This window comes from Endocarpon pusillum, assembly GCF_000464535.1.
Source record: "Endocarpon pusillum Z07020 unplaced genomic scaffold scaffold3698, whole genome shotgun sequence".
NCBI classification, from domain to species: domain Eukaryota; kingdom Fungi; phylum Ascomycota; class Eurotiomycetes; order Verrucariales; family Verrucariaceae; genus Endocarpon; species Endocarpon pusillum.
The window spans coordinates 31,858-59,659 of NW_006916351.1; the positions used below are offsets into that span (position 1 = coordinate 31,858).

The window sequence follows — 27,802 nt, forward strand, 5'->3', positions numbered from 1 at the left end:
CCCCTTTTTATAATGAAAAACTATTTCTGTTATATCTTACTTAATTCTAAAGATAATAAATTTAAAAGACCTGATTTAGATAGCGCTAATCTAGAGCTATTAAGAAAGGATTATAATATTAAGACAACTTAAAGATAAAAAAAGATATAAAATAGTTTTTCTTAAGAATTTAAAAAGCTATTATTACTAATATTTTAGTTAGTTTAAAAGTTAAAAATTATAACTTATATAAATTATAAATAAAAAAAGTTAATTTAAAAAATAATGATTATCAAGATTTAGCTTATAAATTAAGTAAGAAAAGTAAAATTAAATTTAGATTATTATATAACTAGTTTAAGTCTAACTCTTTTAGTCAGACTTAAGCTTTAAGTTGATCTAAGTTAATCTCTAGATTTCCAAGGCTTAAATTATTATCGTTTAAGCCCTAAGTTAATAGACTTAGACTATAAATTTACCAAAAAGTTATGTTAAGGAACAAGACTTTTGGCAGACGTGACATCTATTTCTTTGTTCAGAATCCATTGTTCCCTAAATTTGAGTGAGTATTGATAGAGAATAGAGGAATGAAGAGGGGGGGAGGAAGAGGATCTGAGAACTGCCATAAATTTTGGCGTCAAGCTTCAGCCTCGGATGTTTGGCTCTCTTTGCCTGCATCTCATCCTTACACAGTTATTTTCCCCTGCATCTCATCCTTAACTACACGACATTTTCCCCGCAAGTCACCTTCGAGGCCTTTTCGAGTCGGATCAAAACCACAAAATCGGTGCAATACTCCATAGTCATGACGCCATTTTCATCTTTGTGCCTCGGCAGGTCGGATGTTGCGCCCAATGTGGATCTTCCCTGCACTGAGAATGCTCACAATAGCTCGAATGCTACCTTACCTGCTGCCGACCTCGCGACTACGGTACCTTGCTAGTGTGGTTCCACGGCTCGTGGTGTTTCGCTATCAACTGCTCCAGCAGTGCTGGAAATTGCGGTTGTGAAGCCCGCATAGGTGTATCCATACAATGCTGCTATCGGACCAGGCAATTTATCTCGACCCGGCCCACCACTCGCCTCCGCGATTATACCTGGTCGATTCATTGGTGGAAGGCTAGCCTTTATGCTGTGCTTGCCTGGCTATGTCTCTAGAAGGCGAATGCTTCCACCTGCCTGATTTTGATCTATCGGCCGTTGCCAAGTCTTTCTGCTTTGCTGAGTCCTTGTCCAAAAGCCCTTCGAGAAGCATCTATCGCTGCCGGAGAAATGTCATCGAGCGGCCTCGGCTGAGATTAGTCCTAATGACCAGCGATGGTGCCTTGGCGATAAAGGTGATCATGCCTGCTGTGGTACCTAGGCCAGCTTTTGGGTCCTGGTTCCCATTGGAGACGTTGCCTGCACGAGACCACTGATAGCTCTTATTTGCCGCTTCGACCAGTCTCCGAGAGGAAAGTGTTGGGCAATCACCACCGAGCTTCAGGCTATCTTATGTGTGATGGAGGGATCGCCAACCGACGATACCCATACTGCGTTTGCCTCATGCTATAAGATGGCCGCTTCCCACCTCTTTCCGTGGTCGTCCCCCCACACCGACCAGATTCGCCAGCATGAGGACGCCCAGTCAAATTGTTTTGTTTGCAGCAGCCCTGCCGCTTGCGCTCGCCAAAGAGCTGCCTAGGAACGAAGCTCTAGCAGCAGAGAAGTACGACAATGGCGCCGTCCACGAAAGCATTATGCGTGCGAAGCACGTAAGCGTACCATGATACTCTGCATTCGGGCTATAGCTGACCCTACAAGTCATCGTGGGATCGTCAACGCGCGGAAGGCCTTTTCGAGTCTTCACGCTACCAATCATCACTTGGTTACGTGCCTTGTGAGGACGGACTTGCAGTCGCTGTCCCAGGCGACGCGAACAACACGTTCAGGTGCATGAATGCGAGTTGCATGGCTCAGTGAGTGGGGCCAGATATTGACCACTTACAGATGGACCTGTACGACTTCAAGAGCCACGCCGATCTTGGCTCTTTGACAGGCGAAGGTAGCAGCTCCTGGGGCTGGACTTCAAATGACGGGCGCGAGTTTGTTGCCATTGGGCAAGCAGATGGCACAGCATTCGCCGAAATTTCCAAGGAAGGCCAATTGGTGTATCTCGGGCGTCTACCCCAACAGTCCGTCACATCAATCTGGCGCGAGATACGATCATACAAGAACTACATGATTATTGGGAGTGAGGCAGTGGGACACAATGTTCAGATCTTTGACATGACCAGGGTAGGGAGCATCTCGTCCTAGTGTGGGTAGCAATGCTGACTGACCCAATCCAGCTGCTCAGCCTGGACCCTGCATCTCCCACCACCTTCAGCACCACCACCGACCTTACCGGCCTCTTCACCGGTCTGCCAGTCGGAAGATCGCACAATGTCGTCGTCAATGAGGAGCTCAACTACGGAGTCGCCGTTGGTGCGCAACCTCGAAACGACAGTTGTGCTGCCGGTCTGATCTTCTTCGACTTGACCGATCCCTCAAATCCTACCACTCCAGGATGTGCTGGGCAGGATGGCTACGTGCATGACGCGCAATGCATCGTATACCGAGGCCCTGACGAGAGGTATTATGGCCGTGATATCTGCTACGGCTACAACGAAGACACCCTTACTATGTAAGCTGAGGGAAGCAACTCGCTGACTGCGGTTCGCTGACTTCCTCCAGCTACGACGTGACCGACAAAGTCGGCATCAATTCGTCTGTCGTCATTTCCCGAACTTCCTATGCCGGCGCAAGCTACAGCCACCAAGGTTGGGTACTCGACCCCAACTGGCAGCAGTATCTGCTCCTCGACGACGAACTTGACGAGGTGGAATTTGCTGGCCCTGCCGCAGACCAATATCCAGTGACTTATATTTTCGACATCAGCCGACTCGATGACCCGAAACAGACCGGGATTTACAAGTCCAAGGCCTTTTCGATTGACCATAACCAATACGTCTATGACGGCTTGGTGTACCAGAGCAACTACGGTGCTGGCCTCAGGGTCCTTGATGTCAGCTCTATCCCATCAGATCCCACCGGAGGCAGCATCGAAGAAGTGGGGTACTTTGACATCTTCCCTGAAGATGACCAAGCACCAAATGGAGGTACCATTGATTTCGTGGGGACGTGGTCACACTTTGCAGGCTTCCAGAGCGGTTACATCTTTGTCAATGGCATCGAGCGCGGTGGATTCGTAGTGAAGATGAAGCAATTCGACAAGAGAGGCAGAGGGAAGCAGTATGCAAAGCCTAGAAATGTGTAATGGGCATCCGTACTTCTTACCAGGGGAAGGGGTAGTTAAAGATATGGACTAAGTGCCGTTAGTGGAAATGACAGCTATTTCGTCGAAGGAGGATCAAACTATTGATGTAGTGGATGATCTGAATTCTATCTACCTGCAGAATCTATCTCTAGAAGGAGGAGAGGCTAATACTACTGCGCAGAGTGCGGTCACGTGATGCCAAGGATTTGGCTGTACACGTACTAATTCCAACAATTATGACCATATCATTTATCTATTATGAAAGCACCGCGAAGCTCGATCAATTGGCTGCAAAGTGCAATAAGCTTAAAAATGCGGCCCGCGGTAATCATCTTTCTAAATAGATAAAGTTCCCCTTTCCTGCCTTCTTGAGATTAGTGTTAGAAATAAGCAGTGCTTTAGTGCGCCAAGGCTGCAGAATCTTGCTAAGCCATACCCCATCAAAGTTGAAATGCACACAGAATACGCAGAAAAAGCGCATAGAATTCGTACGCAGAATGCGCAGAATTTACAGAATGATCTTCTAACCTTCTAACCTTCTATCCTTCTATCCTTCTATCCTTCTATCCTTCTATCCTTCTATCCTTCTATCCTTCTATCCTTCTATCCTTCTATCCTTCTATCCTTCTATCCTTCTATCCTTCTATCCTTCTATCCTTCTATCCTTCTATCCTTCTATCCTTCTATCCTTCTATCCTTCTATCCTTCTATCCTTCTATCCCCCTTGTCTCCCCAACAACTTTCACCATCCCATCTTCTCGCTTATTCATCTTCTTCTCTTCTCCACCTCAACCACTTCCTCGACGCAACTTCCTCCTCCTCTTCCCTCTTCCTCTCTGAATCGGCATGACTAACCCGTCCCCCCCGCGTGCACATACAGTTGGATTGGCTGATGTCAAGCCGCCGAACCAACGAGGAGAAGCCCGGCGCCGTCGCCAAGGAGACTTAAATCGAGCTTACATGCCATGCCATCCTGAACCCTCTCATGCTGTGCACGTCGGTACCGGCATCTTCACTGCGATGCAAGGAGGATCCATGGATGTGGCTGCTTGGGGGATTTTGTTTTTTTACTCCGCGGAGAGCTGAAGGGAAAAGGACGGCTCTGCATGTTAGGTAGATATCGCAAGGGCGAGGCGGGGTTTGACTGGAATGCTACCTCCTCGCTCACATAGATAGTACTTCTGCTTTGGAAAGTGGTGTGGAGTGGCTGGGTGGCTGGGTGGGCTGTGGCATCGTTAGAAGTGCCCCATCATTTCATATCTTTCACTTCTCAACGCTCCTTATTTACTTGATATTCTATGACGTGTGCTATTATTTACTTGACTACCTTTCTTCAAGAGTCAGCTTTGGAATGGCATCAAACGTCGTGTTCATCTTTTCCCCTTCTTCTCGGGTTTCTCGTTGCGAGTCATGCTGCAAGAATCGATGTCGCTATATCATGCTTCGTTTCGGGGCCTAGCCGGGTATCCATCATTGTAGCGTCCTTGAATGGTCCGCACTACTTGGATCTGTTCGTTTCGGGCTATATAACCAGTTGGTACTGGGCGGCGGTTGCTCGATATGTCAAGCGCTGAACGAAAGTAGCTGTAAACGCTGGTTTCTTCAACGAGACTTGCGCTAGTTGGCCTGACTGTGGATTCCCGTAAAGATACACGTACACGACCCGTAACACTCACGGGCCGCAGCCCATAGTCGATCCTTCCACCAGAGTCAATACAGGGTCATGAGTCCAGCCCAGTTTGACGCTGCGCATCCACCCGCAAAACTAAATCTACATCAACAATCCCCAAGCGCGCGCGACAAGGAGCTCAGCCTCTCCGACTCCTCTGCATCAGATGCTGGAGAGGGCGCCGGTAGTCCCGTAGCGCTGTAGATGATGGGGAATAGATGCAGAGGTTTCCAAATCGATGCCCGGATTCCAGGGGAAGACTAACTGCATTGTCGTCTCGTCCCGCGCGAGCGGGCTCCCAATCACAGGGCCCCAAGCTTGGGGCCGCCTGCTGAATCGATGCGCAAGGATGATGCCCCGTAAGACTGGATGGCGGTCCCCGTTCTCCCACCTGTTAGAATCCCTGCGTTTATGATACGTATCTGTTACGTACTAGCATGATGGTACAAGGTCCCCGCATGCAAAACGCACGAAACGCTCTTGTAACTGTTACGCCCTGTTATTTATGGCAGTGAGCATTGCTATACGAATTGAACGCCAAATGCTGTTTCTGAGCTGTTACAGTAATGCGCTTCTATAGCTATTAGTATGAGCAAATACTCCTCTTGATAGGAGTAACTCAATCAATTCAATTGGTATCTCCGTACGCTATTTGCTACATCCTCTAACACCACCCCCCCAAATGGTGTGCGGAATTCCGCTGCTGTGGGCTTGGCAGCGGTGCAGTCGAGATGATGAAATGTGATGGAGTTGGGTTGAAGGGGGCGTTGTTTGAGCAAGATCTTGGCGTAGAATGAGGGAGAGAAGCAAGGTAGGGTTTAGGGAAAGAAGACATGGGTTAGACATGTCATGATAGGTTACGCCGGACAGAAGAAGGAATAGGAGACCCAAACTTACAATAATCTGCTCCATTGGAATTAGAGAAGTCAAAATACGCCGACAGTCTTCTTACAACTATGTAGCTTGAATAAACCGACTCTAACTTTCAAATCTAATCAGTAACCAATTTCTTAATCCAGAGTCATAGCTTCCAGGCTAAACAACGCACCCAGGCGAGCCGGAACACCCGATTATAAATCTGAAAGTCTGCAGAGGCCACTCACAGCCATGGGTTCGGCTCAAGAAGCTCGAAAACTCCGCTAACAGAACCTGCCTGAAAGTTCTGGGCTGGAAGAGTCGTCTGTGGTGCCGTCGGCCAGTTCTCGTAAGGTGTCCCTGGTCCAGACATATCGCTAACTTGGCAGAGCTCTTCTTCGTCCGAGACCGTCTGGGGAGAGGCGAGATTCTGCCAGGTGGATAGTGTTGATTCCAATGTGTCGATCTCCAGTGCTGGGGAAATCCTGGAAACTGGGAAAAGCGATTTTCTGGGGTCTGGGGTCGTATAGCTGTCGTCGGCTCCGGGAGAAAGATGATGATCTAACATCCTTTCTGTTGTTTCTTCATCTTCGCTTTCCACAACATGCCCTGTGAGTGTGAGGCCTTCCGAATCCTCGCCTCCTGAAAAGTTCTCTGGATAACCTTCCCAACTCCCATCAAGAGATTCCAGATCGCCGTCGGGATCCCACCCTGGAGGGTCGTGATAGTACGGACACAGTTCTTCGCGGCCACGCCACAGGCTCTCAAAATCCTGGCGAGTGTAACTTTCCACATATTCAGATCTTCTAGGAAATCCTTTGCGCTTCTCATTAATGTCGTAGCCACATTGCAGAAGGACAGAGTCCCATAGGTCTCCTCTGTACCCACCAAGATCGAGATCATAATAATAATGATTAGAAACCGTGTAGGCTGTCTCAGATATCGAATGGCCGTTGTTGTCGCACGCGTTGACATCTGCTCCGTTTTGGACCAATAAAACAAGACATTCTTGCTCTTCCAAAACGTTTTCGCACTCGGCGAGGCGAATGCAGATATGTAAACAAGTTTTCCCCTCGTCATCACGAGCATGAATGTTAGAGCCTCGTCTGAGAAGAAGATCAAACTTCGCTGGGTTACATCCCTCGAAACGATTGTAGGCAAGCAACAACAGAAGGGTGCGGCCGATTTCGTCTCTCTCTTCCAAGTCAATGAAGCCCGCCCCGAGGTCCAAGGTTTCTTGCAGATATTCCTGTTTCTGGTCACTGATATATTCTTTTACTGGTAACTGGAGTTGGTGTAACCCACACGATCGCCCGCTAGCACAACTTCTCTCACTGGAGATCCCGCAACATCCGAGCGCTCTTCAATAGTGGGGTCTGCTCCTGCCCTCAATAGTAGGCGACGGCATTCCAGTCGTTCTCTAGGTTGATCCTCAGTATAAAGAAGGGATGTTATTGAGAGAGGTAGGCTGATAGATAGAAGAATCAGCGACCATTGCTTCCAATATTACTGACAGAGCCTTGAAGCTGCACATACCAAGGGACTCCCCAAAAGGGACTTCGTGCCATTTCGTCAACATCCGCACCATTTTGGATCAGGAACTCGCAGACTGTGGGCTGCCCAATCGCATACTGCGATAGCAGGCATCAGAAAACCGACTGAGCTAAGATAGGTGGTCACTCACATGTAAAAGGGGCGTGCCGTACGAGTCACAATCTCTCAAAGAAGCCTTGCCCTGACCGATCAGGCTAAGAAGCCCGTCCATATCTCCGTATCTCACACATTCAAAGACAGCAGAATTGTTTGGCCGGATCAAACCCACAGAAATGCTCGGGCAGAGAGAGAAAAATCCATCAGCTGTCGCATGTTGATGGAAAGAGACAGTGAGATTAGCTTGAAATCGTGGATGGTCGAGTACAGCGTTGAGTGAGGCGGTAAACTCTCTTGTTGTTTGCGGGCTAGTGGTAATTTGTTCCTGGGATGAATCTGAGGTTGCGATATAATGACTCTCTGTGGTCGTCATAGTAATCTTTCCATATGCCTTCGGTATCTCTTTCCTACTGCGTTTGCTACTAATCTTGCGGTTTTTGAAAGTGGAAAGTCGATGAGCTGCAAGGTCAATTAGCCTCGCCTATGGAGATTCGCAGTACATTCAGCCTTGCCTTTTTGGTTGACGACAAGAGTATCGGAAGAACCCAGCAAATTCCGCATGCGTTTGAGTTCGCGATTGCTGCTGTGGTTGTTTTTCTCCTGAACCATGCCGCTCTGCCGTTTTCCAGGAACAGGAGATTTAGATTTAGTGTGCAATGATGGGACTGACGCGAATGCCAATAGTGCATCAAGGTCACTGATGATGACTTCTGCGTCGTTATTAGAGAGTGCGCCCCCTTTCTGTTTTGCGAGTTGGCAAAGCCTTTCAATGCTCTCCAGGGGCTCACAGTCTTCTTCAGGATCGCCGCAGTCGTCTGTTGGGTCGAGGCCCTTTGAGCACTGCGGTTGAAGTCGAGCTATACGTTCCGGACGGCGGATCTCGGTGGACAGTCCGGACACTTGATCTTGGATTGCCCGAAGGAGAACACATACATTCTCGGATTGGGCCAAAGACATTTCAGAAATGTGTTCTATTTTTGGGATAACGTGAGCGAATGTATCACGAATTTGTTCTTGCATCGAATGAGAGGTATCTCTGAGGTCCTTGACATTGGCGTTAATGACAGATACTTCTTCGCTTTGCTGTAATGCAACAGCCATATTTACATGATCGCGGACAGCTCGCTCAGAAATAGCTTCGTCTATCTGAACAAGCTTGTCTTTGCAGACAAGCCCTCTATTGCTATCAAATAAGGTCAGAATTCTAACAGTGACGAAAAGAGTGCCCACAAAAGGAAACAACGCTACCGCTTCATATACTTCCCACCGATTACAAGCGGTCCACTTACGATTGTAAAATATTTAGCTGAAACCCAAGTGCACTGACATGATGATTCACCCCGTCCCACATACGCTGGAAGTCTTTCTCCTGCAGAATGGTCTTGACTTTCTTCCATGCCTTTTCTGTCTTCTTGTCGTTAAGAGATATCCGAACTTTTCGAAGCTCCCCCTCGTAGTGTGAAACATCTCCTTTACACGATTCAATCAAGCTCAATATCACTTTGAGATCGGTCTCCGGGTCAGCCGATTTGACAGCTGGGCAATTTGACAGTTGAGTCAGCACTGAATCTAAAGTCCGTACTGCTGAAGCAAGGCTCTCGACCTGTTGCGGGCCACTTTTGATACCTGAAACGGCTTCGTAGATTGATTTGGTGGACTGTAAGGCGACAGCGATGAAAGTAAGCACACTGGCACCCGCCTCCATCGTTCAGACTAAGAGATAGGCCTTCCGGGTTGAAGAGGCAAAGTTTGCAACGATAGTGAATACTTGACTGATTGAGTACAATCACAGAGCGAAGAAAATTCGACAGAGTTCCGCAGATTGAGTCAGATGGGGGCATGAAGGCGCAGTTGCGGGGGCTTGGACAGAAAACCCGGGAACAAATAAGGCTGACGACAAGGCAGCCTTGCATAATTGTTGTTTGATGATTGGACGGATTCTCGTTCTCTGGAACTCCCCAAACACTTTCGCAGTGCACAGTATCCTTTTCCTAATTGTGGCTAGTCGCCGGAACACGAATTGTAGAGCTCCATGATGAAATCGAATATTCCAATTGCCTCATTAGAGACTTGCCGCGTGATAATTCTTTTTCCTTGCCATGCAGCGCTGTAACTTGTGCATCAATACGGCTGGGCAGAGAGATCAATCCAGTCGCACCGTGCTAGATGATGAGCATGGAGTTTTTCTCTGTCTGTGAGATCTTCGAAGGCTTCTTTGATCCTCATCTGACGTACGGGATGTAAGCCTTACCGGAACTGACGCCATCTGGCATGGGACACATTGACGATAATATCATATCACAACGGATCAAGAGTCGTCTTTGCTTGGTGTTGAGATTAGTATCAAGTCTTCGCATTGACGATCACTTGAACTGTAGTACTCCGTACGTGGCACGAGTAGTGAGCAACGAGGATAAGATCTGGCTAAGGAACATTAACTAAAAAATAGTGGAGGTGGTTACTAAGCATATTTTTCCCAATGCCAAGGAATTCGAGTGTGTCGATGAAGCGTGTCTCATATCACCATTACCGCGTAAACTGATTGGTGATTGTTCGTGGTTTACAATGCGAGATGTACCACAGTCGTCGTTTTGTTTGTTGCTATTTTGACCTTCGTTTACAGAACGGTATGAAAAGACAGTAGACGCGTAGCCCAACGTTAACACATCCGGGCCGAATTTTGCTACCTCCGTTTGCTCCTCGTCTTTGATATTTTCTTATATCTCAACGTTCTTCCTGTGTTCCGTTCATTCCTCTCGCTTACACTACATTCTCTAGCAAACTGAGGCCTACTCAAGCTTATCGAAATGGCAGAGCTTCGCTCGCATTTTCCTACAAGACCTGTCGCGAATCCAAAAGCAGTTGTCTCAGGAGAGAAATACAGGTTCACTGTGCTCACAGATGCCTTGATTCGTTACGAGTACGCTCCAGACGGAATCTTTGAAGATCGTGCCTCCACATTTGCCATCAACCGTGATTTAGGCTCTGTCCCAGACTTCGAGACTTACGAGGACGAATCGGGTCTCGAGATCATCACAGAGCGACTGCATCTTACCTACGACAGACAACCATTCAGCTCCTCCGGATTAGTCGTTGATGTGAAAGGAAAGATCACCAATTGGGGAAGTCAGTGGCGGTTCGGCATAGATGAGAATCTCTGGGAAGGCGTGGAGAACTTTGGTGGAACAGCAAGGACTTTGGATGGTGTGGATGGCAGATGTAAGTTAGAAGGGGGCATCATCGGTCGGGTAGGATATGCGACCATCGATGATTCGGTAAGTATGCTTTTTGATGGGAATGGATGGGTTGGGTCAAGAAGACCTGGCGGCACCCAAGGAAAGCGGATCGACGGGTACTTGTTCGCCTATGGCTTGAGTTACAAGGAAGCTATCAAAGCTTTCTACGCAGTCAGTGGAAAGCAGCCAGTGATCCCAAGGTGGGCGTTGGGAAATTGGTGGAGCAGATATTACGAATATCGGGCTGCGGAATACCTGAGCTTGATGGATCTTTTCCAACAGGAGAAGATACCTCTGAGCGTTGCCGTGCTCGATATGGATTGGCATTATGTCCATGAGGACAGAGTCACCACTGCCGGTTGGACAGGATATAGTTGGAACAAGCAGCTGTTCCCGGATCCCAAGGGTTTTTGCGAAGCATTGCACGAGAGACGGCTGAAGGTCACCTTGAACGACCATCCTGCCGATGGCGTACACGCATTTGAGGACGTATACGAGACAATGGCGAAGTTCATGGGTTTCGATACCAGCCAGAAGAAGCCCATCTTGTTCAACCCGACAAATAAAACATTTTTCGACGCATTCTTCGATGTGCTACATCGCGAGCTAGAGGAAAATGGAGTGGATTTTTGGTGGATAGACTGGCAGCAGGGAACGTTTTCGCGAATTCCAGGAATCGACCCGCTGTGGATGTTGAATCACTTTCATTTCCTGGACAATGCAAGAGATGGCAAGAGACCCATCATCTTTTCGAGGTATGGAGGACCAGGCAGTCATCGATATCCCATTGGGTTCTCTGGAGATACGAGAGCTTCCTGGGCATCGCTTGACTTTCAACCCGAATTTACAGCGACAGCTTCGAACATTGGGTATGGCTGGTGGAGTCATGACATCGGCGGCCACATGCTTGGTGCCAAGGACGACGAGTTATCCACTCGGTGGTTGCAGTATGGTGTCTTCTCGCCAATCATGCGATTGCACTCGACTTTGAGCGAATGGCAATCGAAAGAACCATGGAATTACAGGACCGAGTTCGAGGAGATCATGAAAAAGTTCCTTCGCTTTCGCCACAGAATGATCCCCTACCTATACAGCATGAACGTGAGAGCAGCAACCGAAGACGAGCCACTAGTCCAACCTTTGTATTGGCAGTATCCCCGAGCTCAGGACGCACAGCACAACAAAAATCAGTATTTCTTTGGTTCGGAGCTGATGGTTGCACCAATCACCAAGCCACGACATCTACAGACTGGATTGGGCACCGTCAAGGCGTGGCTGCCACCTAATGGAAGATACGTTGACATATTCACGGGGACGGTCTATGATGGTGGCCGAATATTGAACCTATATCGGCAACTGACCGAATATCCAGTGTTTGCGTCTGAGGGATCCATCGTTCCTCTTGACGCTGCAGAGGTGCCGGTGAATGGAGGGACAAATCCCAAGGATTACGAACTCTTCGTCGTGGTAGGCAAGGACGGCAAATTCAGCATTTTCGAAGACAGCAGAGACGATCCTGAAGACAGAAACACAGGTGGTCAAGCGTACGAACAGCGACAGATCCCAATCACGTGGACACAAGCGGAAGGATGCTTGCGGATTGGCCCTGTTAAATCTGACGTTGGAGCTGCCGATGCCGAACCGAGGAGGAATTGGAAGGTTAAATTCATATCTTGCAGCGGAATTGAACTCAAGAACGTGGCTATTGTTGACTTTGACGTCGGGATAAGTATGGATCGATCCATGGCGGGAGGCTTTACAATTAACATCACCGACGTCCCATCGGACAAGGAGGCCGTGATCGAGATTGGCAAAAACCCTCAGCTGGATATCCTTGATATCAAAGAACCTGTCCGCAGCATGATCAATGGCTTTCAGTGTAGGTTCGACATCAAAGACAAGCTATTCGAGTGTATCAAGGAAGATGGCCTGTCTATTGCGGCGAGAAGCAGTCGGCTGTTGGCGGTGGAGGTTGAAGAGAAGCTGGTTGGTCCTGTGTTCGAGCTACTTCTGGCGGATTCGAGGTTGCAGCATGTGTCTCCCTTTATGCCGGATGGATCATTACAGTAGTGGAAGTTGCAGAAGATACAAGGTCAATAGGTCAGATGTGATGACAGGCCAGAGAGTCGGCAGGAGTTAGGTATTTTCCCTGCATCGGCTAATAGTAAAAAAGACTTGAATGAATGAGGCTTTTCAACCAGAAAGGCCTTGAAGCATCTGTAAGGCTCAATTTCTTTTCCTTGACAAACACTCTATCTCATCGGGATATGGAGTACGGAGTACGGAGTAACGTCGGAACAAATAGGCGTGATCTGAGCCTCGGTATCTCGGCAGACGCGGAGGAGGCTAGTGTACGCTAAACCCCGCACTATGCAAGGCACATGGCAGCAAAACGTCAGTTGTGGAATCAAAAAATGCACCTCCAATTCAAGCAGAGACCAAAAACATGTGAACGACGTTTGGACTGTGGTACTCATGTCAGTGCGCCTCGGGCGAGGAGGCAGATGTCCATGTCACACGCCCACAATGGAGAGACTTGGAATGCGAAACGACTCTGCTTGCTCTCCTTTATTTCGAGGTTGTGGATTGCTTGCTACCAGAACAGAGCTGCAGTACCTGTTCTCCTACAAGCTTCTGTGGTCACTTCCGCCCGTCCACTCTAGTTGCCAGTAGTAGATGCGAATGCTGTCCAGAGTCTAGCCTCTTGGCCGACAATACTCCAGTCGCGAAATGTTCTGATGGAATTCGAGGCTACTTTGTTGAACTCCTTGTCTTTCTTCTCACTTGCAGTGCTCCCTTGAGTGGAAAGACCGTACTGATTTCGTGCCAAGTCGTGTGCAATTGATCACATCGATCTGGACGGACCAGTTCTGAGTAGCTTCCTTGCGGAGCTCGTGACAGCTTGAATTAGCTTGAGCATCGCGATTCCCCATCATGTCGGCGAAGAGCATGAAAAGCGAGGGTGCGAAACAGCCGGCCACCGCAGCCACGAATTTGATTGGTAGGCCACTGGACATTTGGGTTGCCGTAACACTCGAGACTAACATTTTAATGTAGCTGGAGGCGGTGCTGGTATGATGGAGGCTCTTGTCTGCCATCCTCTAGGTTAGCGAAGAAGAGGAAATTTGACTTAAAAATCTGAAACGCTGACCAAGTCCAGATACAATCAAGGTTCGAATGCAGTTGTCGAGGAGGAAACGAGCACCAGGAGTAAGCACGATAATCAACTTGCACTCTATTCGACACTAACAACTATATTAGGCAAAACCAAGAGGTTTCTTCGAGACAGGACAGAACATTGTGAAGAGAGAAACCGTCTTTGGACTGTATAAAGGTCTGGGAGCTGTCATGAGCGGTATCGTGCCGAAGATGGCAATACGCTTCACATCCTATGAATGGTATAAGCAGTTGTTAGCAGACAAGGACGGGATTGTCAGTTCAAAAGCCACGTTTCTTGGTATGTTGCCTCTACTAATGTCAATTGAAGGAAAAGCTAGCGCTTCCCTTGATACCAAGTAAGCTGACGCTCTTCTCCCCAAGCCGGCCTCAGCGCAGGCGTCACCGAAGCCGTTGCTGTCGTAACCCCAATGGAAGTGGTCAAAATCAGGTTACAAGCACAATACCACTCGCTCTCCGACCCTCTCGACATTCCCAAGTACCGCAATGCCGTGCATGGACTCTTCACCGTCCTGAAAGAAGAAGGCATCGGCGCCCTCTACCGCGGCGTGTCCCTCACTGCCCTCCGCCAGGGTACCAACCAAGCAGTTAATTTCACCGCCTACACCGAGCTGAAACAATGGTTGCAGAATTTTCAGCCTGCGTATCACCATAATAAAGATTTGCCGAGCTATCAGACTATGGTGATTGGGCTGATCAGCGGGGCGATGGGACCGTTCTCGAATGCGCCAATCGATACGATCAAGACGCGATTGCAGAGGACACCTGGAGAGCCGGGTCAGACGGCTGTTAGCAGGATCGTGCGAATCTCAAGGGATATGTTCAAGCAGGAAGGGGCGAGGGCGTTTTATAAAGGGATCACACCGAGAGTCATGAGGGTAGCGTAAGTTGAATGCATTCGTTATTCGGTTCGTGGAAAACACGCAAAGCTGACTAGGCAAATGTGGATTACAGACCAGGTCAAGCAGTGACGTTTACCGTGTACGAATTTCTGAAAAATAAATTGGAGAAAAGCAATCTTGCTTTTGCTGGTGGGAAATATGAGGAATAGATCTGGCGAGAGACATGGGTAGGAGCTTCTGGTTTCTGCACTGCGTTTGGAGTCTAAAGCTGCGATACTATACATCCTTGCACGGGCATCGACTTTTCGTATTGCTGAAACCATATCCAGCAACTTCGACCAACGCATCTCCGAGCCTCCCTTTCTGCGCAGCGTGGACCAGCCTTGCGAAGTTACTTGCCTCATTACACCCAGCTCAAAGCACGCGCTTCTGTTCAGCGGAAGATGGCTAAAGCCTATCCCGAATTTGTTTTGTGTCCCATCCTCCTAACGCCATTTGCACTTAGGTAATCTAGAAGCAGGTGATCGGAAGGTTGGTGAAAATCGTACGGAGCTAATTGTTGTAGGGGCAGAGTCTGGTAAGTAAGGAATGATGATAAGTAGTAAGGTCTAGCCTCGGGTTTGCACTGCATACTGGTGTTGATAAATGCTGCTCTGTGCTCATGTTTACCTCTACATAAATACTTGTAGCTGTTCGAGAGTCCCACGTAAAAAGGTTTGTAGTTGAAGGTTTGTTTAATTAGTCTAGGATCATTTCATGCACTGGCTCTCCATGCCAGCCCTCATTGCTTGCAGATTTGTTGTATCTGGTTCTGCCCTGCGTAGCCTACAGCGGATTCGCTTGTATGACCTAGACCACGGCTTGATGACTTTTCGTGGTTCTTTACGTTTCCAGGAGAACGAAGGACAAGAAAAGAAAAAGTCGCTTCGCAACAGGATTGGCATTTTCTTACCCCCTCTGAAATCAAGCGAACGAATTACCATGCCAACGCCGCTGTCGGGTTTTGATATAGTACGATTGGGGGGCGAAGAATTGAATGAGGAGGATGTGCAAGCATCTTGACGTTCGTTGACAGGCGTTGCGTGCACGAGTGCGGGTTCCGACCAGCTCTGCTTGCGGAATTGCTCCAGCAGCAGGCAATGGAACGTAAGTGGCAGCCTTTACAGCTTCGACGCTTTGAAAAGCTGTCAGGCAAGATGCAGGAAAGGGCTGTAGTTAGTCTGCAACGTCGGCACCAATCTTAGCACTGGTTGTACTATGTAGGTGCGCTCCACGGATGAAAATGCTCGGACTGTTGTATCGGCTGTTTCAACGATGAGCAAGTCTTAATGGTTTCTGTATCAGCCCTGTCAGAATAGGCTGCTCTGAGAAGCCGTCTAAGTAGGATTCTTAACCAGTGACAGGTCTTTTCAAATCAGGCATCGCTCAAATATTTTTATGTTTTTGATTATGCACCGGAGTTCTTTTTGATCGTCCAATTTAACTAGCATTTTCTAAAGCCTATGACTAAAACAACAAACCGTTGGTCGTAACAGCCTTGTAGGTAAAAATGCCATCGCCTTGGCATCCTTGACACCTTCCACCAAAATCTCAATTAAGCCCTAGAATCGTTGGGCTAATGATAGCTGTGCTTGGGGGCTTAAAGTCTGAGTGGGTAAGGCATTTCAACATCCAAAGGCCAGGAGTTACGGGGGTAAAGGTGTGCTTAGGTACTGTCACTATCTCCTTCCAAATGACTTCTTTGAGGCATGTAATGCCAGGGCCACAGCATTCATAATACGTGTCTTCGTAAAGACATCTGACATCGTCTTAGCACTAAAAGTATTTCCATCAACGTTGTAGCATAAAAGATAGACGTGCAGCAGGTAGAAGAAATGGCTCTGTTCGTTCAAAAAAAAGGTGCGCAGGGCGCAGAAATAAGTACAAGTTTGCTGTACGGCACAGCGAAGATTAGCTCAGAAATTGCAGCAGAAACTGACCAATCGAAAGCAAGAAAAACACAGGGATAATGCGTACGAAACGCGGCCAATGAGCGCTCCTGCCGTTCTACACAATGAGACCTCTTATTTCGAAAAACGTTACGGAGTACAATAAATATAATTATTTAATTTTAAAGAAAAAAAAGAATTAAAAATTCTAGGAACAGTCCATAGTCTCAGCATGCTCTGCGCTAAACAGCAAGATCCATGCAAGTAACTCCATTAATACTGACTCGGTCCAAAGTAATCGAAGCGCCAGCTGTGAAACAATCCATCGCTCCATCCAATGATAGCTCCCCGAAGTCCAGCACTCTCCAACTGCGCCGAGTACAGTTTCGGCGTTACCGACTTGCTCACCAACCAGACCTTGTGGGTAATGCCCGGAGGCAGGTCGTCGGCGTAGAGCTTGCCAAAAACCAGCGTGACCAGCAACACTGCGATGCCGGTGAACATGGTAAACCAAGGCCGCCGCATCTTGACGCCCAGAGGTTTCCAATCCGAGGCCACGATGGAGAGAATCAAGATGTCCGTTACCTCGCATGCGATGCTGAACGCGGTACCGATGACGGTGCCACGTAGCCACCGCTGCTGCCAAATGCCAGGAAGGGCAATGCAGCCGATCCCCTTCCTGAAGCTTTGGTCGATCTCGTAGAGGTTGCATTCCCCGTCCCGGACTACCAACCCAAACGGCTGGAAGATTGGACTACACCAGCGAACTTTGGGAGGCTCTGATGCTTGCGAGCCCTTGCAGGCGTGATAGAGCCCTAGAATCTGGAGCACCAAAACGTGCAAGAGGAAGAGTGCCGCGGTAACGGCCACGGCAACTCGAGTGTCTTTCCACAACGGTTGGTTGACGAGTTCGCGGAGCTGTTCGTCTGAAAGGGGATCTACGCCTTGTTTCTCGAAACGGAGATTCTCTTCGTTTCGAGCTCGAGACAGAGCTGCAAGTAGGGTTAGAAGTGGCTCACGCATTTCAATAGGAGCGTATTAGGATGGAACTTACCATCATCGGTTTCCATTCTACCAATTTGGCAGCAAAATCGCAGCCATACGAGGCGCCCTTCGTTGACCAGGAACAAGACCTGAGACATGCTGCCGCAATCAATGACCAACATTATAGGTGTCCATACTAGAATGTTTTCTGGTTCAAACTTGGTCGACACGTATGCGAGTGTGTAGATGACGTTCGTTGAAAATGTAACGATCAGACAGAGAAGCTGGATGTTCTCCCACCGAACGACTCGAATGATGACGGTCGGAAGGTGGAAAATGAAGACAATGACGGTGTATATCCATGGCAGCAATGCCTGTTCGTCTGGTCGCAGGTAAGATTCCGAGAGCGAGAGGATTCCTTCTTCGGCCAGGGCGGACCAGGTTGTGGACGTCCCGTTGATCACATCGTTATCGTTGGCACAGAACCTGTCAAGTCCGTTTCCACCTGCGGCCTGTGCAGAAGTCGGTTCGAGGAGAAAGAATAGAAAACCAAGGACAATGATGAAATGATGGAAGCGAGTGAGGGTCCACATTCAAGGAGTCTTCGATAATGGAAAAGGCCCTTGAAGGTATGAGCGTGCGAGTCCAACAGCGAGGTAGTTTCGAATTGGGTGCATGGGTAACGAAGTGTTTTCGTGGAGAGGGGTAGGTGGGCCTGATGACAAGAAGAATGGAGAATAAGGATGTTTGGATACGGTATCAACATGCGTCTTGCAAGAGCTGCCTGCTGACTTTTCCTCAGCACGAGGGGTGATGGTCTTTATACATCCTTTGGAAGCCTGCTTGGTGCTATGGTGCAGCAAGTCGTGAGAGGTAGCTGACCTTATGGGGCTGTCACCGATCTGGTGGGGGCTTTGCACGTGGTAAGTGCCGACGGACTAGTCCGTCGAAACGTGGGTCTGACAGGCCATGACAGGCCATGACAGGCCTTTGATGTGGCTTGTGCATCCAGTGAATGGGAGATGGAATAAAACAAAACAGAACTACCAAAAGGGAGAACAGGGTGGGCGGAGACCACGACCACCAACAGACCCCAATGTCCCATGGCTCCCAACGATGCCCTAAAGATATTTGGATGTTTTGACGTGTCTCAACGCGATAGGGCTCACCCAGTAGTCGGGATGGTGCTTGCTTGCATTAGTAGGCTCATAGCGAGCAACAAAATGTGCTAATGTTAGCTGAAACCACCCCGGGAACGGGAAGGGAACAGGAAGGGAACAGGAAGGGGGCCTCAAGTACCGTTACATCCGGTGCTAAGAGCAGCTAGTTCTTATCACCGGGACACGTTCTTATAATTTGTCACTGTGAAAGCTTGCCCCTGCCTCCGTCTCCCAGACGGGCTTAGTGGGTTGCGCCACACATGCCATGCTCGAAATGCGCTCGAATGCGCTAGACGTTGACTAAGCAGACATTGTCTCACAGCATTGATTTAGTCATCGTCCAAGCCCACATAGAAAAGGGACGCATCAACCACTCCACCAAAAGGACAGCGGTTTTGGGGTTTCGAACCTAATTAGTAGATATACTTTTCATAACCGACTAGGCAAGCTTATTCTGTGTGTATTCATTCTGATGAGTCAAATCATTCATCTGACTTCTCTCGAGCATAGCTACTCTGTACGTAGTATATATCCGCAGACACCTTTTAGTTTTCTCAGCAGCCAAAGCGCCGCCGGAGAAACACACAAATAGTAATAGATGTACCGCAGCGCAGAGGGTGAACTGAACTCCAGGTAGCAGAACTCGGCCCAATTGTCGCCGCGGTCCTTTGGCCCAACATGAAACACTTCCCTCTTTTTGGGGGGGAAGGCGGGGGCCGAAACAAAAATCTATACCAGGTACCTTACTTAGCCGGCCTTAAAGCAAATTACGAGACCCCCCTAGCCTCTTCTCGCCGACTCACCGACTCACCGATCACCGAGACACCAACACCGACATCCCGCTCCTCATAGTAGTCTTTCCCACAAAATCCCTTCTCCTTTCTCCAACTGCATGTCGCGACAAGTAGCATGAACATGATACTATCTAATGCACATTGTGCCCCGCACATACACATGCACATGTGGCTGTCGGGTTGGGTCCCCTGGCCGCTGATCGTAAGGGACTAGTAGGCAGGGGGCGGGCATCAGAACAGCAGGGAACGAGGCGGTAGTTTTGGAAAAGAGAAACAAAAGACTTCTCGGGGGGGACGGCTGAGCCCATGTGAACGATGGATGAGCAGAATATCTTCTTGCCCACCGCGCGCGCCGTCTCCCGGCCAAAATCCAAATTGAATCTGATCATTAACAATAATTCTGTTGCAAAAGGGCGTTGCGAATGCTTCGGAGCTGCTGCTGCTTCGACTGCTCAAACAGCTACAAGAGGGCCGTACGATGGATCTAGCATACATGATCTCGATACCAACCCTGCAGCTGAGCTTCTTCTTTTGATTCTTTCAAATCGATCTCACAGACATCGAATCTTTTTCTTGGATCAAATACGACTTCTTTCATGACAAAACTTCATCTACTGGGTCAGTCATATTTTGAATTTGGGAAACAGAAGAATAAGTTCCAATCAATGCTCAAACAGGTCTATAGCTAGTGAATAATAGAGGGTTTTCTGTCATTTATGTTTAGATACTTGTGGATTTAGTTATGGACAAACCAGAGCAGCAGCAGCAGCAGCTCCCGAAGCATACAGTCATAGGAATGAACCAACTCCTCGTCGTACATAGTAGGCAGATACCAATAGATACGTAAAGCAATTAGTACCACATCATTTCTCCCGAAAGCTCCTCAACGTGCTCAAGGCTCTTCAGCCACGACGAAATCCTCCGGATTCAGGTCCGGCAGACCAAGTCCGATTGGTCTACTAAGTTTTTTACTAGAGCAGCGAGGGTATTTGTGTTGTATCGACCATCGACATCATGCAGGGTGTCCATTTGAATCAAATTGCGTCAAATAAACCAAATCAAATGCTTGGCAAATAAATCAAATCCGTGCTTTCATCAAATCAAATCAGGACTTTAGATTTAACAAGTTAGTCAAATAGAGGTCTTGGCGGAAAAGTAAATTATTTTGAAATATTCAGGGTTGTTTCAAAATATTTACTTACTAACATTTGACTCCATTTGACAAATGAGTCAAATCAAATCAAATCAACCTCTGGGATTAGGTAAGCAAATCAAATGGGGGTCGAGATTTGGTTTATTTGATTTGATGGATACCCTGTCGACATGATCGTCACCTCGAGCGCCTTTCCATTCATTCCATGCAGTCCGAAAGCAGGAAGAAGGGGGCCCCCACTGTCACTGGTGTGATTTTGGAAGATGCCTAGCAAGCCCGATTGATTCTAGCTCGTTTTGCAGGCTATGGCACGCCCAGAATCCCGAAGCTGGTGGAGCTTATCGGCTGTGAAAGTGGTCAACGAGGGCAAGACAACGGGAGAACTCGAAGGCCATTGGCGATGGCAAACATAAAGTGAGCAAGATCCCCGAGTTGATGAGAAGGACATGCAATCTCAACTGCGGCGTCTCGGGCTAGGTTTAATCCCTTCATTTTAATCAATCTGGCTCCTAGGCAAGCCCTAGCGAGTACTACAACATGCTACATCGTTCGTACCGGCATTTGGAAAAGTGATTCTCACACCATCTGAACTTTTCCTAGTGCCTTAGTCAAGCCTAATCTCGTCACCAGCTACTCTTTGCAAACGCTCCCGCCTCCACCTACTAAATCTGTATATAAGGTTCCACCCAAAGCCGAAGGCCCCCAGAGGATCACGACCAGAAAGCCCCGCCCGTAGCGCGAGATAGCCGAAGAACAAGACGTTCGACACCGTCCAGAAAATGGCTCCGAAGAAGAAGACGGACGATAGTATCCTGAAAGAGGGTGAAGTCTTTAGAAGTTTCTTATAAGTAGAAGGATCTACCAATACCATCGCAACAACTCCGAATGTTACGTATGCTGCCACAAAGCCTCCAAGAATCATAAGACCAATAAGAAGCCATAGCGAGCGGACGCCGGCAAGTGCTCTCGAGCGTTCGCTGTCTCTCCGTTCAGGCCGATCTGCTTGAGTCGAAGAATCTGATGAGCCATTTAGCCAGCGGGACTGGACCCAAGAGGCAGCGATGACGGCGACTCGAAAAAGGAACTCGAAGAACATTGACTTGAATAATTGTTCTAAAATAGGGAATGCTTTCCTTACATTCCCACATAGGTTGATGACTCAAATGCTGATCAGGCCCAATATTGTGGAGCCAATGTAGCCGTCGCGTTTTGGGTTGAGGCAAGGGAAGGTGGAGATGGAATCTTTTACTGTGAAGGCAACGCCAGGGATGAGAAAAATCGCATAGATAGAGCAGAGGAGAATGGTTTCCATGCCGTTTGTTGGGAGCAGCGTATTGACATGGCCTGTGCGGTCAGTGGGCTCGAACGTATAGAAGCTTAAAGCCCACTTCCGTTGCAGCTGTTTATTGACAATTTTGTGTGTGTATTTGTATTCCAGATTAGCAAGGCAGAGTCGAATGAGGAAGACGAAGACACCAGACAAGATGGTCTCGATGCATGCCTTGGGGCCAACTGACAGCCCTGCTACGCATGCATAGAGCATTGTCATAATGCCGTTCCAGAAACACATTAGCAGTGCCAGCGGCATGAACATATATAGTGCCTGGGCAAGCCGGGCGCTGGTTTCCATGAAAGGAAAGAATTTCGAGCGAGACCAATTCAGAGTTGGCCAGTCCGCCATACCTGGTGGGAGGATCAGCGCAAACTTTGATTCGTCCTCAGCTGATCACTTACCCATGTCAATAACAAGAGGATGACGTGGATGAATATCAGAAGATGATATGGGACTCACCACCCGGAAACGTCTGGATTTGTCGACAAAATCAGGACCACTAGCTCCTGGTAGGTGTTCACAAGTTGCAAGAAGCTCAGCGGCCTTTATACCGCCTGTATTGTCCGGAGCTTGAGAGTCAGAATGCGATTGTAGAGGCCTGGCACGTTTCCATTGGAAAGTTTTGGCAAACTCCACGTGTAGGCCTTCATCATCATCACGAAGAGCAATAAAGCAAATACCGGTGCCATTGCATGGTCCGCTTCCGGCAATTATAGGATTCTGGAATAAGAAAAGCACATTGACCATAGTTGTTTCATGAACCTTCGAACTCGAATCGGCAAATTTAATGTAGTAGGACCAGGACTCGCGAGTATCATGAAGGCCGATTTCGCCACATACTAGGATAGGCTGGTGGCAATAGAGAAGTTCCACATGATGTATTTCTGTCAGTCGGAAGTGGCATGAGTCTGTCGATTCAAGCGTACCCATATCCGGGCTGAGCAGATTGAAGTCGTCCTTGGACGTGGGGAACTTGGGGCACCATTCCTTTGGCGATGAGTCCATTGGAGTGAACAGTATAGATGTTGGTAGAATAGGCTGTGTTCTGAGCAGTGCATGCATTCTTTGGTGGCTCGCAAGTTGCAAGACCTCTCCTGCGTTGCAATCAACGAACGTTGCCAGAATTGCAGCAATATCTTCGGTCTTCTTGGAACTTCGATGACAAAGCTCATTCCAGACCCTGATAAATTTCTCATGCCGCGGCATCAAAGTCGTGTCAAGGAATTTAAAACAAGGATCCACGGCAAACATCTCCGACATGGGTTTTGGCTCGACTTGATCTACCTCTCTCTTCCACAAACCCTGAATTGTAGTGCGCTTGCAAAGACTGTGCTTGGGGACCAGTCTTTCATAGCCGAAGACCCCGTCTGCAAACTTCAATTTGATATCTACAGCAAGAGCGCCTTCGTGCAAAGTCCAGCTCCTTGCCATCCAAGGCGAACAAAACAATGCAAGATCGAATTCTCTGGGCTCAAGATCTGTAGCCCTCAGGTCTCGGAGTTCAGGATCGATGACCAGAACAGACTTTGCTCCAGCATAGATACGTGACATCATATAGATGGCTTTCGTTTTCAAGGAATCGTCGTGCACAGGTATGCAGAGCGAATCAAGCCAGTAGTAAGATGATTGACTAGTTCTGATGTGGCCGAGGACGCTGCGGGTACTGAGATTGCGGTGCATATCGTAGAGCTGGCACGAATACAAAGCATTTTCGTGAAAGTTGCCTAGTCCACCTGCCCAGACATGAGAGATAGCGGCGTAGTTTGTCTTCGAAGTTCCGTCAATAATTTCGATCACAAGTACACCGTTGGACGCCAGCTTGCTATGAATCAGCGATAGGCGATCGTTCCGCACCAATTCATGTAATCTCGTGTAATCAATGCGCATCACCGAGCATGCTCGGTTACCGCACGAAGTGGTGTGCTGCATGACATAAGTATCGCTATCAATGTTGAATGCTGAGCAATAGCGGTCATGACAATCGGGGTGTGAGTAAGCCTTGCAGACAGGAATGCCGAGAAGTCGGTACGTGTTTAGTGAAGATAGTTTGGTCCTTTCCAGAACGGTTGGACAGCGGCCCATGAGTCGTAGGCCTGCAGCTAGGCTGCGTGAAAGCCGTCGGTGAGAAGGTATCAGATGCTGTGCTCTTTCTACTTCATGAGAAGTCTCTTCAAGTCCTTCAGCAAGTGTTTCGCAGAAGTAATCGAAAAGCAGTAATGTTGACAAGAACACAGAGCAAAAGTCGCAGTTCCAAGGATTGCAGTCAGTGCCATTTTCATCGCATCGGTAAGAGAGACTCATAATCCATTTACGTGATATACGCAATGTCTGAATCAGTTCGGCAAGTACGGTCTTTCCAAGGTCTGAGAGTGAACCAGATCTGAGCAGTCTCCGTCGAGCGCAAGAAAAGGTTTTCTTGAGGTAACTTGAATCAACGAGTCTACGAGGGTCCGAATCTTTGATGAAGTGGTCGATATTGAAAGGCTGTCCAACATCATCAGACAAGATGCGAACGAATCCGAAGAATAGCCATGCCTGGCACCGCCGTGCGGATTCCAGTAGCGGTAAATTGGGATCCAGGTCCCAGTCCATCAATGCCGGCCAGGCGCTGAGCTGGTCCAACTCGCTGCAGATAGTGGTGTCATCGTCTAACAGATACGGCACAGTAGGTCGAGGTCGACCCAGGTCGTTCCTCCATGTGAGATGGTCCATATCATAGCAATTGCGTTTACACGACTCGCAGGCTCGAGCTTACCGGTACTGGCGTTAATAGCGGGTAAGGAAAGGGAACATAGTCGTCGTTTTAGTAGGGTTCAGTGTAAAAATGTACTATCATAGATACTTTTGCGTAGCTGTAAGATCACTTGAATATATTGTCTTAGTGGTACTCTCTTAAGGGGACCCGAAGGACCGGAGGACCGGAGCTGGGTGCCAAAATTATTGATAGTTGTCACTGATCCAGATTTATATCTTTTAATTAAACAATTGTAAGACTGGCCCAAATAGAAAAGAAAGAAGGTGAGTAATCATGATCATTGATTCAGAAGAACAGTTCTTCATCAAAGATGCGTGAATCTGAGATGCTTTGCTCTGATCTTCACGACAAGCGGCCCCATCGACGGATAGATGAAAATGGAAACAGGCTGCATGGCGGGCACATGCGCTGTCCAGTTGTGAATGGCTCGACCTTTTTGCATGCGTAATAGTAGCGATGGTCAGACAGGATGAAGGATGAAGGACGGAGGATAACGGATGATGGATGACTGATTGGATTGCAGGCAAGACAAGTATTTACTAACTAACTTACATATAGCCTAGCGTTCTCATCTGCTTACGTAGTACCTAGCCGTGGCCCAATGGGTGGAGCCCCTGGGGGCCCCACTTGCAGGCGGGTACGCAGACTGCTCCCTAGTCGCTCTCTCATTGTGTACTCCGTACTACGTACGAGTCGGTCCCTTGATAGACTTGGGCGGGGAAATATAGATTTTGACTGCAATACCATCCCGAGCTATGAAAGAGTCATTCGGAGGGCCTGTATCCATTTGACTGGGGACTCCGGAGTAGACGAGCAGACAACCTAAACTGGCACCTCTAACACCCACAGCCTTCTCAGCTCCAATCCATCTAGAAGTCCCCTCACCTCTGCGATACCATCATGCAGTCCGGAATCACAGGCAAGACCCCTGCTCAATATCTTGACCGCTGCAACCATCAAGCTAAAGCCATATTCTCCAGCCTCGACCGAGCTCCACGACGCCTTCACCACCTTCCTCCGCGACGGCGCCCTCTTTGCCCTGCCCATCACCATCACCTCCGAGTCCCTCACCCCGCTCCCAGCGCTCCCTTTCGAGAATGACTCCTTCGAGTCTTCCCTCCCCAGCCTCCAACCCCACGTTCAGCCCAAAACGCCCAAGTATATCATCCTGCGGCGGAGCCTAGAGGAGGGAGGGGCAGGCGATGCTGGTGCCTTGACCGTGGTCACATATGTACCGAGCGATGCCCCCGTGCGGGCAAAGACGCTGTTTGCCAGTACGAGGACGACGCTGATCAGGGAGTTGGGGAGGGAGAGGTTTGAAGGACGCAATCTCTTCCTCACAGAGAGGAGGGAGGTGCTGGACCCACAGGAATGGAAGGACCGAGATCGGGACGAGGATGCGGGAGGGGATGAGGAGGGGCCATACACGAAGGAGGAGAAAGAATTGAGAGGGGTGAGGAGGGCGGAAGATGAAGAGAGGTATGGAGGGACTAAAGGCAGGGATATCTTAGGGACTAGCGGTGGTGGTGGTGGTGGTGCTAGCGGTAACGGAGTTAAAACGCTGGGATTCAAGGCGAAGATGGATGATGCAGCAAAGCAAGCTTTAGCAGAGATGGCCAGGGCTGTTCAAACTGAAGGAGGAGGGGGCATGCTTGTGCAGCTGGTAAGACGAGCAACTGGTTCGCTATTGACATCCCGGTTCTGACTGTGTTACTTCCCCAGTCCATCGACCTCGCCACCGAAATACTCATCCTCTCTTCCTCATCCACTGATGTCTCACCGGCCGATCTTGCACCGAAAATTCCGGCCGACAGCCCTTCATACACCTTCTATCACTATCCGTCCTCGACATCCATCATCTTCATCTACTGCTGTCCCGCTTCACCGACGATCCGAGAGCGCATGCTGTATGCCAGTATGCGAGGAAGTGTAGTGCACGTGGCACGAGATGAAGGGGTGGAGGTGAGCAAACGTATCGAGATCGGTTCGCCAGATGAGATGGGTGAGGAGAGGCTGAGGGAGGAAACGGCCGCTGCTGGTAGTGCTGCTGCGGACGACGGCGGCTCCGTTGCGCTCAAAGCAGGATTTGCTAGACCCAGAAGACCGGGCAAGAGGTGACGCTCATTGACTCTTCATTCTCTGTCCTGCTCAGCTCTTCCCCGTATCCAAACCATAGACCAGACCATCAACTAGACAAGCCACTCCTCCAATCTCCCACCCCAACCCAGTAAATCCACCTCTCAATGCCCCCCCGCCCCCCTCCCCCCCTTCTTCTGATAAAACAAATCGGTCCTCGAGCTCCCCAGATTCACAATCTTCGGACAGCCATCGCGGTCCTTCTCGAGGCGCGTGCACTCGAAGCAGTAGAAGGCGTCGCTGATGCCCTCGCCGCCGCACACAACGCACTTGTTCTGGTAGTTGCCGAACGAGCACTCGTCGCAGATGCGCGTCAGCGTCGTCGGCCGCACGTACGAGTCGCACACGGGGCACTTGCCGTCGCACTTGTCGCACAGCCGCCCGATGTTGGTGCCTGCCAGCTTGCGGCACATGACCAGGTCTGGGTGGTGGCGCGACATTGGGGCGCGGGGGCTTTGCTGGTTTTTGGGTGGGGGGTAGATCAAGGGAATTGAGGTTGGTTGGGGAGAAGGATTTGAAAGTGTGTTGATTTGCGCTCTTTGCTGCGAAGATGGAGTCTCAAGGTAGGTTGGTGTTGGTGTAGGTGTCGGTGTGAGTGTGAGTGTGCTGGAAGGTGATAGATTGGTAAGGAAATATCTGAGGTGGTCGATGCCTAGCACTGCTGAGTCAGCATGCTGAATCTCAGCTACAAGCGGCCTTCAAGTCACCGTCAAGCCTTAGGGAAAAGCCAAGGGAGCTCCTTGTCTCAAACGTTCAATTTTCCTTTCTATTCAAACAAAAACAATCTGTACAGACCGGGCACACGCCAACCAATCTCTCCCTCCCTCCCCTCCCTCTCCTTCCCCTCTCCTTC

The 27,802-nt window shown here is 49.0% G+C and overlaps 8 protein-coding genes across 8 annotated transcripts in view; 4 read left to right on the plus strand and 4 right to left on the minus strand.

Annotated features, from left to right (window-relative positions):
- Positions 1 to 1,592: 1,592 nt before the first annotated feature.
- EPUS_08149 (uncharacterized protein) lies at positions 1,593 to 3,277 on the plus strand (the record flags this gene model as incomplete). The annotated part of the gene is made up of 5 exons (XM_007804928.1): positions 1,593 to 1,733; positions 1,783 to 1,875; positions 1,969 to 2,256; positions 2,310 to 2,644; positions 2,695 to 3,277. The coding sequence occupies 5 exons, from the start codon at positions 1,593 to 1,595 to the stop codon at positions 3,275 to 3,277; spliced, it is 1,440 nt and encodes a 479-aa protein (XP_007803119.1).
- A 1,831-nt stretch (positions 3,278 to 5,108) lies between these two features.
- Positions 5,109 to 9,156, minus strand: EPUS_08150 (uncharacterized protein; the record flags this gene model as incomplete). Its single annotated transcript, XM_007804929.1, has 7 exons — positions 5,109 to 5,337; positions 6,050 to 7,050; positions 7,107 to 7,269; positions 7,338 to 7,432; positions 7,486 to 7,910; positions 7,952 to 8,634; positions 8,741 to 9,156. The coding sequence occupies 7 exons, from the start codon at positions 9,154 to 9,156 to the stop codon at positions 5,109 to 5,111; spliced, it is 3,012 nt and encodes a 1,003-aa protein (XP_007803120.1).
- A 1,102-nt stretch (positions 9,157 to 10,258) lies between these two features.
- EPUS_08151 (uncharacterized protein) lies at positions 10,259 to 12,757 on the plus strand (the record flags this gene model as incomplete). Its single annotated transcript, XM_007804930.1, has 1 exon — positions 10,259 to 12,757. One exon carries the CDS (start codon positions 10,259 to 10,261, stop codon positions 12,755 to 12,757), a length of 2,499 nt encoding a protein of 832 aa, XP_007803121.1.
- An 864-nt stretch (positions 12,758 to 13,621) lies between these two features.
- Positions 13,622 to 14,915, plus strand: EPUS_08152 (uncharacterized protein; the record flags this gene model as incomplete). The annotated part of the gene is made up of 6 exons (XM_007804931.1): positions 13,622 to 13,688; positions 13,745 to 13,792; positions 13,848 to 13,897; positions 13,949 to 14,144; positions 14,228 to 14,747; positions 14,819 to 14,915. 6 exons carry the CDS (start codon positions 13,622 to 13,624, stop codon positions 14,913 to 14,915), a joined length of 978 nt encoding a protein of 325 aa, XP_007803122.1.
- Positions 14,916 to 16,907: 1,992 nt separating this feature from the next.
- Positions 16,908 to 18,211, minus strand: EPUS_08153 (uncharacterized protein; the record flags this gene model as incomplete). Its single annotated transcript, XM_007804932.1, has 2 exons — positions 16,908 to 17,626; positions 17,689 to 18,211. 2 exons carry the CDS (start codon positions 18,209 to 18,211, stop codon positions 16,908 to 16,910), a joined length of 1,242 nt encoding a protein of 413 aa, XP_007803123.1.
- Positions 18,212 to 21,884: 3,673 nt separating this feature from the next.
- Positions 21,885 to 24,770, minus strand: EPUS_08154 (uncharacterized protein; the record flags this gene model as incomplete). Its single annotated transcript, XM_007804933.1, has 2 exons — positions 21,885 to 22,408; positions 22,460 to 24,770. 2 exons carry the CDS (start codon positions 24,768 to 24,770, stop codon positions 21,885 to 21,887), a joined length of 2,835 nt encoding a protein of 944 aa, XP_007803124.1.
- Positions 24,771 to 25,086: 316 nt separating this feature from the next.
- On the plus strand, positions 25,087 to 26,931 carry EPUS_08155 (uncharacterized protein; the record flags this gene model as incomplete). The annotated part of the gene is made up of 3 exons (XM_007804934.1): positions 25,087 to 25,127; positions 25,663 to 26,476; positions 26,536 to 26,931. 3 exons carry the CDS (start codon positions 25,087 to 25,089, stop codon positions 26,929 to 26,931), a joined length of 1,251 nt encoding a protein of 416 aa, XP_007803125.1.
- A 670-nt stretch (positions 26,932 to 27,601) lies between these two features.
- EPUS_08156 (uncharacterized protein) overlaps positions 27,602 to 27,802 on the minus strand; it is a gene marked incomplete at both ends in the record, with an annotated part of 2,596 nt that continues 2,395 nt past the window's right edge. Inside the window, one exon of the mRNA XM_007804935.1 lies at positions 27,602 to 27,607. Coding sequence (XP_007803126.1) covers positions 27,602 to 27,607 — 6 coding nt within the window. The remainder of the gene's footprint in view (positions 27,608 to 27,802) is intronic.